Source organism: Thunnus maccoyii, chromosome 24, assembly GCF_910596095.1.
Source record: "Thunnus maccoyii chromosome 24, fThuMac1.1, whole genome shotgun sequence".
In the NCBI taxonomy this organism is placed as follows: Eukaryota; Metazoa; Chordata; class Actinopteri; order Scombriformes; family Scombridae; genus Thunnus; species Thunnus maccoyii.
Window position 1 is genome coordinate 14,797,626 of NC_056556.1, and position 11,546 is coordinate 14,809,171.

An 11,546-nucleotide genomic window follows, 5' to 3' on the forward strand; every position below is an offset into this window, starting at 1 on the left:
TCAGTTAGCTGTAATAGTTACACCGGGCAGTTAATATAACAACTAATCGCTAACCACGCAGATTTAGTGATGCATAAATCTAAATCTTAGTAAAGTCTAAGTTATGATTAGGTTAAGTTTTAACTTATGAAGAGTTGTGGCTAAAGTACTCAGATCTTTTATTTAAGTAGCAGTACCAAACAAATGTATCAGTGATTTTACAATAAAAATGAAAATCCATTACAAGTAAAGACATTCAAAATATTAAAGTAAGTTAAAAGTATTGTACTTGTTCTGTAGAAAAATGGTATCTGTGACTGATATTATATATGACATTATTAGGTTGTTACTGATGCAACGATGCATAATTAGCATTTTACTGTAACAGCTGGTTGAGGTTTAGCTAGTTCAGTAGTTTAATCCGATGATTCCCAACCAAGGGGTCGGGCCCCTCCAAAGGGTCACAAGACAAATCTGAATGGTTGTGAGATGATTTATGTGAAGAAAAGAAGAAAAACTTTTATCTTTGCCTATTTTGTGTAATATTGGATAATTTGACCTCCTTGGGCTCTGAACATCTTTGTAAATTAAACCATGTGAGAAGTTTAGAGGGTAAATGTCTCTTTTGTGAAACCGCTAACAACTCTAGATGTCTGAAATGTGAGGGGCCCCAACTACACCCTGCTTTTCTGTAAGGGGCCGCATGCCAAAACAATTAACAACCACTTATCTAATCTATAACAATACATGGTATTTTATTCTGAAAGTGTTTTGGCTCCTGGACTCCATCATTTGTATTATTGTCACTCTGCTATTTTCAGTCCACGCACCTTTATCAAGATGGAGACAGGCATTCCATGTCTGACCAAAGAAATATTAGAAAATAAAACTAGAAAACTAAATCATAAAAGCAGACAATCAATGAAGTGTTTTTTATAAAGCAGAAGGTCTCCTACACACCCCAAAAAATCACACAACAAAAGTTCAGATGTTCAAAAGCTGGTTTACATGACAAAAAATGAACAAATGATCCCCTCAGAGAGATGGAGAAAGTTTAAAGATGACAAGAGTTTGACATTCTTTAAAGATCATTTGAGTATTTTATATTATGAAACTTGAACCAGGCTCACTTTTTGAGAAGATCATTGTTCAGGAAATGTGACGTCATTAGCGGAGGCCTTTTAAAGTGTTTAAAGATCAAAGCATTATGGCCTTGGAAAGGCTCGCAGCCCCCACTGCAGACACATTTAGGATGAAAAGTGGAGCTGCTGACACCAACTGAGACATCAACAGCAGTACGTGTCACTGGCTGCCAGACGGATGCTCTCTCTCTCACAAACACACACACACACACTCACGCACACACACACACACACGTACACACACATAAATACAACAACACGATAGATGATCAGGCCGCTCCATCCCCCTAATCTAGGTGACAGTGAGGGATTGCTGACTGACAGACGGAGTAGTGAAATTCTCTGATAGATGAGATAAGTGGGACAAGGCCTCACATACACGCGCACGCACGCACACACACACACACACACACACACATATACTATGTTCAAGGGAATGCAGCTTGACAGGCAGCTGAGCAACAGGCATCGTATTGAAGTAATGATAGCATGTGTCGCCAAGCACTCTGGCTGCCTCTGCCAAGCTGTGTGTATGTGTGTGTGATGTGTATGTGTATGTGTGTGTGTGTGTGTGTGTGTGTGTGTGTGTATGTGTGTGTGTGTACCTGACACCTTCATTATGTAATCTGTGATGATTTTTTAATTCAATTCTGTGGGTACAGAGTCAAATCTAATAAGAGTTCAGAATGCCAACACATACCGGCCTGCTGCCAACCATCAGCCCAAACATGTGTCTCCAGCAGTAAAAAGCAGTCTGCCTCAGTTGATTTCAGCAAAGTGTCTGATTACCAAATTGACATGAAAAATCGCCGCTGACAAGCTTCCTGCTCAGGCAGCCAATCATCAGGACATTTTTAAAACCTCTCCTCATTCTTTCACTCTACCGATTTTCTCCCTGCGATGATTGATCCATGTGTAATGTCCATGCCTGAGATGTAAATGCCAGCGTGGCCTGAGCAAAATATAAAGAGGGACATCTAAAGGGACCTGCCAAGAGGGTAAAAGCCAAATCTGAGAATTATTTACATGAGCTCACACCTAAAACCTTTCTGCTTGTTTTCCTCTTTTGTTTGTTTTATAGGTTTTATTCAAGCTAATGTGCTAACAAACCACACGGCTGGGAGAGAAGAATATCCTCACTGGAAAACTAAGTACAGGAGTAAAAAATTAAATAAAGTGAATTAAAGATGGAATTGTGTGAAGAAGAAGATGTCTGGTGGATTAAACTTAATTTGATCATTTGTTTAAGGAATACACAGATTTTTTAGGGACTGTACAAAAATTATTAGGTGCACATAATGTGTGTGTGTGTGTGTGGGGGGGGGGGGGGGGTCAGAAAAAGGGGAGGCTATTGTAATTTTTCATTTCGCTCACACTGTTTTTTTCGCTGTTTTTGTTATGTAAAGTGAACACAAATTATTCCTTTTATTGAACAAGAAACTGACTACATTAAATTCAACAATCAGCTATCAAAATATATGCTAGGTGCACAATGTGTTTGTTGTTTATTGATCTTGAACAAATTAAAACTACATCAGCTTTATCAATTTTACAATTAAAAAATCGAAATTTGTTGCGGTTACACGGGATGAGTGTTTGTGTCACAAAGTAAACACAAAGCTCTATGTACTTTCAAATAGCCTATGTGTGCGTGTGCAAAATTTCAAACAAGTTGTACACTGAATACAAAAACAAAGAATAGAAATGCTACAGGCCTTAAGTTTGTCTTAACGACAATAGAAAACAAAGTCAAACTTTCTGTATCATTAACGTGACACATTATACAAATCTGCTTTTCTTCTTTCAAAGTGAGAAACTGTCCACCTTCGACACTGAGTGGTAAAATACTATACATCATCATCATCATCATCATCTTTCTGTTTTTTCCGATATGTATATACTTTATATATTGTAAATGTATGCTAAACATGACTATACAGTACTGGATATGGGAAGTGACAAATTATGTTATTCAACAAATAATAATAATAATGATCAATAATATTATTCATAATAATAGTAATATTATTCAACAAGTTCTATAAAAAATATTTTATGTACATATGTAACTTATCCTTACAACATATGAAAAAAAATCTTTCCCAAAATGAACTTAAAGAATATATGAACACTCCTGAAGATTTTGCCTCAAAGGAATTTATGCTCAGTGTTATGGTTTGTATGTTGGATGATGATTCAGCCGAATGCTGACTCACTCGATCTGTCAGTCTGTACTTTGAAAATTACATCTCTTCAGTGGATTAATCGGCCAAACAAGGGGAAAGAGGAGGGACAGGGAAAACAGTGAAAGGACTGAAAGACCTTGTCTAGTGCTGATGCGTCTCCAGCAAGTGAGCTAAACAACTTTTATGCTCACTTTGAGGTCATCGGCAGCCAGCAAGCAAAAACAGCTGAAGCAGAGGTTAATGGATGGGTGGGTGCACCTCTCACACCTATCACCCTTTATGAGCATGACGTCAGGAGGGCTTTCAAGCGTGTGAACACCAAGAAAGCAGCAGGACCAGACAGCATCAGTGGGAGGGGTCCTCCAACTATGTGCTGACCAACTAGCACTGCTGTTCACAATGATATTCAGCCTGTCCCTGGCTCAGTCTGTCATACCCACATGCTTCAAGAAGTCCACCATCATTCCTGTGCCCAAGAAAATAAGAGCAGCCTGCCTGAATGACTACAGCCCAGCGGCACTCAACTCTGTAGTGATGAAGTGCTTTGAATGGCTGGTCAAGGATTACATCTGCTCCTCACTACCCAGCACACTGGACCCACTACAGTTTGCCTACTGTCCCAATCGATCAAAGGAAGATGCCATAGCACACATCCTCCACACCACCCTTTCTCACCTGGACAAGAAAGGGAACTATGTGAGATTACTGTTCATTGACTACAGTTCAGTCAACACCGTAGTTCCCTCCGGGTTTGTCACAAAGATTAAACACCACACTGTGCATGTGGATTCTTGACTTCCTGATGGGCAGACCCCAGGTGGTGAGGGTAGGTGGATACACCTCTTCTATCCTCATCCTTAACACTGGAGCACCTCAGGACTGCGTTTTGAGCCCCCTGCTGTACTCCCTGTACACACATGAGTGTGAAGCCACTTTTTACTCCAACACCATCATCAAGTTTGCTGACGACACAGTTGTGGTGGTCCTGATCACAGATCCCAATAAAAAGGCCTACCTGAAGGAAATAGAGGACCTGATCTGCTGATGTCAGGACAATAACCTACTCCTGAAGGTCAGCAAGACCAAGGAGCTGATAGTGGACTTTGGGAAGAAGCAGGGAAGGAACTGTGCTCCCCTTAATTTCAACGGGTCCTCGGTGGAGAGGTTGGACAGCTTCAAGTACCTTGGTGTCCACATCACCAAGGGCCCGACCTGGGCGCTGCATACTGACTCAGTGGTGAGAAAGGCAAGGCAGAGACTGTTTCACCTCAGATGCTTGAGGACATTTGGTGTATCCCCTCAAATACTGAGGAATTTCTACTCCTGCCCCATCGAAAGTGTCCTGATATCATTGCCTGTTACAGGAACAGCACCGAACAGAACCGCAAGGCCCTGCAAAGAGTAGTTCGTTCAGCTGAACATATAATAGGTGGTGCTCTACCCTGCCTAAAGGTTATTTACACCAGGCCCTGCAAGAATAAGGCTAGGAGAATCATTAAGGATCCCAACCACCCGGGTAACGGCCTTTTCTCCCTGCTGCAGTTGGGAAGAAGGTACTGGGTAAACCAGGCCAGCACTGAGAGGCTCAGGATGCCCTCCCAATCATACATATATATTTATTACTATTCCTTTTCTATTTAAACTCTTTCTAATGCACAAATTGAAGGAACTAGTGGGATTACATTTCACTGTGATTGCACGTTAGATGATTACATGTGTGTTTGAACTCAGGGTTAAGACAATACACATAAGACATTAGCGTCCAGATTCATGAACACATCTGTCAAATGCAGCACATGACATCGTGAGTACTTGCACATGTGTCTATCCATTCTTGTGAGAAGTTTATTGTACAGTATTTCAGTGGCCTTATGGGTTTTTTTCTTCACCTCTTTTCATCACTTGTCATCTGTAACACTGGCCTCTTGGATTTCCACTGATTGTATCACTGTCCTCAGAGACATTAAGATGCACTGAATTGTCATTCTTGAATAATGCCAAAGCTTATTGTTGTTGTATGAGACACTTGAAAAGACATAAACCTGAAAGGCAGCAGTGGCAGCTAGTGAAAGTGTTTTCATTTGCTTAAAGCTGCTATTTGAATGATTAATAATCAATCAATTGTTTTCTATGTCATTTTCTCTGTCCTCAATGTTAATTAGACATATTACTACATACTTGGGGGTTTTGGACAGTTGGTTGGACAAAATGAGATACAACTTGGATTTGGAGAAATTGTCAATCAATCAATGAACCAATTAATAAATGGCTAAAATCTTCTTCTTCATCTTCTTGGCTAAAATAAGACAGGAGCTAGTCTGCAACACAAAGGAACCTCCCAAAACCATAATGAAAATATATTCTTTTTTGTCATATTTAATTCTGAAACAAGGCAAGAAATATTGTCTATAAGTAATATTGTATGACCAGTTAAGGCCTTGTTAACAACCTTTACTTGCTCTTGATTGTTTGGAATTTCTTAAGATAGCTCTACTGTAAAGTGACACTATGAAGTTTTAGTTTGGGTATGGCATGTATTTACATTTTGAGAAATATGTTTATTTGATTTTGAGAGTTTGATACCACCAGGGAGTTATGTGCTTTGGACAGAACTAAGTTAGCTGTTTCCCCCTGTTTCCAGTTTAGCACTAAGGTAAGCTAATCACCTGCTGGCTTTAGCTTCATATTTAGCGTACATACATGAGAGTGCTATCAATCTTCTCATCTAACTCTCAGCATGAGTGTATTTCTTCTCTAACCCTTACTCTTTTCCTTACATACCTTACCCAAACTTAAACCCTGATCCTAATTCTGAATGTAAAACAACTCTAAATTGAATGCAAATTTTTATTATAAATTCTACACTTTATCCTAAAAGTAATCCTTAATTTTAAGTCCTTAAATCCAGGGCTTACTCTATGATATCAAAAATGTCTTCACTTTAAGCCATTACATTTCTATCTTTGTGAGGACAGCTGATGGTTGCACGCAGAAATACGAGAACTCACACACATGCACCCTGATGATTTGCAGGCAGGCAGGAAAATGGCATAACTGTCAAAAACACATCTCTGTCTTGTTCTCAAGGCCGGGTAATAATCGGAGTCTAAAGGAGACTACGCAGAGATCAATCACACGTACACACTTCTTCCTTTATCCCGTCAACCATCATCCACCTCTGCCTCCTCCTCCTCCCCTCTTTGTAGGCTGTCATTATTCATGTCCTGCCTTCTCCCTCAGCGTTGTCATGACAGATAGGAGTTTTAGAGCTGCCGAAATGGTTCCACCGTTCTTCCTGTACACCATCAAATCATGCTGCTAATATACATCTATGAGTATTTGTGTTTCATTGTTGAGTCATTGCTTGCTATTAAAGCAACTGCAATGAAGTCCAGGGTTACGCCTTACATTCAAATGTACTTATATCAGTTGCTTCATAATAATTTAATTAAATCTACTCAAACTGTCTGCTTTCAAATCTGATAACGACTTATTCGAGGTATCATTAATTTATTAGCGTGTCTCTTAAGAGTGTTTTTTTGTAATCCCATGACATGCAATCTGTCTTTAATGAATATATGGGGAGTAAAGGTTACGGAAATAAGTCATTGGAGCGGGCGGCTTTTATTGTAACAAAGCCAATGAGGACTATATCTTTCATCTCTCCTCTGGCTGATAACAGTGACAGGCCGAGGATGCCAGATGAGAGAGGCGATCCTCAGAGAGTCGACTGAAAGGTTAGAGTGGCCCCAGGCAGCATGGCTGATGAGGACACACACACATGCATGCACACACACAAATCAAGACCCCTTCAGTCACGCATTCATACGGCGCTTCACACACACTGCTCAACATGCTTGATGTGTCAGATTACACTGCCAATCAAAGAGTGAACAAAAACGTATTACTATAACGGCTTTAAACAGGATTTTAATTATTATTAATGCTCGAAAAAATGTGGAAAGTTTCATAACACATAATGATAATTAATGCATTAATTGTTTTTCCAAATTTCATAGTAATCCATCCAGTAGCTGTCGAGACATTTTAACACATTATCTGAGTTTCTGCTTTATAGCAACAACATGCAGCAATGTTAGACTTGTGATTTTGTTAACGCAAGACCAGCAAAGTGTCCGCATCGATTTCATTTGCCAATTTGTAAATGAGGCCCATTTATCTTCAACTGAAGCTTTCACAAACTTCTCAGCAAGATGTAATAAGACTAAGGAGCTATCTGTCGCCCACTTCTCATTAGGACTCTAAAAAGATCCCCGAAAGCTTAATTATTTATCTGCATTAATATCCGCTCAATTATTAATGGTAGGTGAGGGTGTGTGTATGTGTGTGAAGGCCAAAGATCAGCCCTCCTTTACCTAAGCTTCCCTCCTGATTAATGGATGAGCGAGAGGAGCCCTTCATGTATTATTACTGCAGAGAGCCTGGACCTTAGAGAGAGAGACACAAACAGAGAGAAAGAAAGAGAGAAAGAGAGAGAGAGAGAGAGAGAGAGAGGAAACTCAGTGAATGATAATCATCGTTTAGTATGCAAACATGTCCTCTGTACATTGCTGGCATTTCAATGTTTGAAAGGGCTTGTATGGCAGAGAGGGATGGGATGGAGAAAGTCCAATTTCATTCTCGTTTGTGAAATCTCTTCAACGTTTGTGTCACATCACCACAGATGTTCTTAAATTTGACACTTGTGGCACAAAGTGATGAAATGTGAAAATGGAAAACACAAGATTTATCCACCAGTTTGAAGCTGGTGGTCATTCTTCATCAGATGGTTTCACAGGTTTTATAGCCTCAGTGTTTAGATTTGTGAGACAAGTTGAGATATTTGAAATTATCAATATATTTTTTTAATCTAATATACTTTATTTTTCAGACATTTTAAATGAAAAATGCTTTTTTATATGGGTTGTATTGGCTTTTATGAAGGAAGAGAACCATTCATTTTGTTTCCATGTCACTATTTGTCATTGATTAATGCTCCTGTTTTGCTTTGTAACCCTTGTTTATGTTCTTGCTTAGTTATAGTGAAATGATGGACACAGTTCATAAAGTGTCTTTCAGCTGCTTTACTCTGACATCTAGTGGACAAACACAACAGTACCAGCAAGAATTTGTTGATGTGCTGAAAAGAGTTGATATATATGGAAATCTCAATCAGGCATATGAAAATCTTAAATTTATTATTGTGCATTTTTTTAAAGAAATGAGTGCCATTGTCACAAAATAAAAATTATGTAAAACAAAAAGATGTTTGGATAAAAAGTGGCCATGTTTTTCCAAGTCTAATAATATTTCTGATATTTTAATCAAGAAATTAAAAATCATTATATTAAATTTTAAACTATTTTTAAATGTTGTTATTAGTACAAATGATACAAATTATCCATAATTTGCTGTGTTTGTATTTCATTTTTACCTTATTTCATTACATTTGAACTTATATTTAGTTTATAAATGCTGTTCTAATGCAGCCTTGCCTAAAAGAAGATTTAATGTAAGCAGTATGTATTGAATTCATTTAGAAATAGTTTGTCAAGATGTATTTTCAGTCAGATTCTGACATTTTTAAATATTTCATCATTCTTATAGTTGCCTGAAAGTTCATTTCCAGCTCAACGGGAGGAATTTAATTGTCAGTTTTCCACCCTTTCTTACTATTTACAGTGCCTTTCTCATACATGTAAAAACTACATTGTTTTAGAAGGTGAAGGACAAATCTTTTAAAATAAACATATCAAATAATAGTCAAGAACAAAGGCTGGTTGGTTTGTCACTGTGTATGGTGACTGAAAACCATGTCAGAGGTGAAACAGGGTCAAACATGTACATGCCATTTACACTTCAGCCACTAGATGTCGCCAAAGTCCTGTATTTGCTGTTGACCTTCCAGATGTGGATCAGTCCTCCCAGTGTTTCCTATCAGGAACCCCCCCAATAAACTTTTATGTCCAATTTAAGATGGTCTTTGTCTATATACTGAAGGAAGGTGATAATTGAACCTCTGCTCAGTAATCTTATTACATTCTCTTTTTCTTACTTTTTTTTTTGTAAAATATACTAAAACCCCTTAAAAACTTACACAGGACCTTCACAGCCTCCTATAAGACATAAACACATTTAGCTGTAATTAACTGACTGTTCAGCTACAATATATAAGATCATAATATACTGCTCACTTTCCCCTTTAACCTGAACCTGGAAAGATGAAGATAATGATTTAACAGAGCCCTGTTTCCCGTCTTCCTCCACTGGGTGACAGCACAAGCATGCAGCTGCAGACAGAAGCCACCCACAGCTTCACAACTTTCCTCTGAGCATCACAGTTATTTAGTCATCTGAAACATTTTGAAGCCATCTGATAAAGTGAAGAAGATGATTTTTGCTGGGATTTTTTTTTTTTGGTGCCACAAACAGAGCCACCTGAAGTTGAAAAAAAAAAATCGGAAATTTCTGACAACACAGAGAAGCATAGTTGGAGTAGACATGAGCCAAAAAGTAAAATATGCTTTGTGGCCATAAAATATGATGCAGGGCTAATTTGTTACTGTTGTGGAGAAGATGACTGTTTTCTTCATTAATGCAGCCTTTCTGGGGGTTAAAACTGAATCTACTTTGATCACTAAAGATTTGATCAAAGTAAATCTTTTCTATTACACTGCATGAGGACAATGAAGCTGCTGTTGTTTATATTTGAACATTATAAAGACTCAAATTAGACTGAACTATTTTTGGGTGACAAAAATGACTTTTTTTCAGATGCGAGCTCTTCCTTTAGTCATTTTGGGAGTTTGATTTTACTGCAGTGGATTATTATTTGAAGTTTCTACACATCACACCTTTTCATTTCAAATATAGTCCTAATCAATTTTATTTATGAAGCTCAAAGACTTTTTTTACTTTATGAAAAAACTGTAACTCTAAAACAAATGTACAGTTTTTTTTAGAAATATCACACATCTTGTCATAAAACAACAAACTGTTGTGGGATAATTCAATTCATAGTTTGAGACATAGAGTTTGGATGATGTGACAAGAGTGTTGGCTGTTTTAAAGGGTTCAGACTAGTTTTATAGGCCTGATAACAAGCTGGAATTTCAGCTGGAATCATCTGAAGACAATATAAATAATAGAAAAGCAAACAAATGTTGGATGTAGAGCAATTGTATAGTTTGCCTTTGTTTGGTGTTTGTTTCATTTAATCCTTCAAATCAACGGAGTTGCCTGAAATGAATGATTTTCTTGTTTGTATCATAGAAGTAATTTCAGGTACAATCCACACAAACACACACACACACACACACACACACACACACACACACACTGCCTTTACTTACAGACAGAACATCAGCTTTTCAACAAGGCTCATCATGACTGTGTGTGTGTGTGTGTGTGTGTGTGTGTGTGTGTGTGTGTGTGTGTGTGTGTGTGTGTGTGTGTGTGTGTGTGTGTGCGTGCGTGCGGTGCGTCCCTGCTGCTGAAGCACCCAGTATATATAGGCTACTCAATAAAAACGGGGCTGCGCTCCGTCAGTGCATTTATCATCCTATTACGGCGACAAATCCGACTCCCAATACATGAAAGGTAAAATGAATCACCAACGTTAAGCCGTCAATAAAGTCATTTCTGCAAATGGTGTCTCCGAGGGCCCCCGCTATTATTCAACAAGCTTTATCAGCACCTTGGAAATAGCGCGGCCCCTGCTTCACTTTGATTAAGGGCCCTGCCAGGGACCGGTGACAGCGTTTTTGACTCGGGTTTTATTCAGCCCTCTCCCCGTGATGAACACCGGGCTGATCGGGCGGAATGAAGACTAATTAAAAGCTATAAATTATCTCTTGCAGCCCCTCTCAAGGAGCCTCTCTTTGCGGCGCCAGATAAGAGCAGACTGAGTGCTCATTTACCCACAATGGCGCTGCGGCTAAACAGCATATTGATACTGTCCTAATTGGAATTTAATTAAGTAGCCATGGCTTCCCACTCCGGCCTGCGGGATAAAGATTTCACTGCGGCCGTGTTAAACATCAACACGTCCCCACTTTCATGCTATTATCATTATTAATAGTATTATTTCAAATCGCCAATTAGAGCTTGATGGCCGTTTTATTCTTTTTCTAGAGATTTTACAAAACCACCGTTAATTATCGGGACACATTCCTGCTTTCTAGGCCTTTTTCTGTTTCTGTAAAGTTCAAATTTTTTTTGTCCTGGTATTTTTCACATG

At 38.6% G+C, this 11,546-nt stretch overlaps 1 protein-coding gene across 5 annotated transcripts in view; it reads right to left on the reverse strand.

The window, feature by feature from the left end:
- LOC121892176 (metalloreductase STEAP3-like) overlaps positions 1-11,546 on the reverse strand; it is a 166,818-nt gene that overhangs the window by 18,822 nt on the left and 136,450 nt on the right. For 3 of the 5 annotated variants that reach the window (XM_042405059.1, XM_042405058.1, XM_042405061.1), the window contains exon 3: positions 7,684-7,755. In XM_042405059.1, coding sequence (XP_042260993.1) covers positions 7,684-7,729 — 46 coding nt within the window. In that variant the 5' untranslated portion in view covers positions 7,730-7,755. Of the gene's footprint in view, positions 1-7,683; positions 7,756-11,546 lie in introns of those variants that run through there. The other 2 variants (XM_042405064.1, XM_042405062.1) reach the window with 2 other exon arrangements.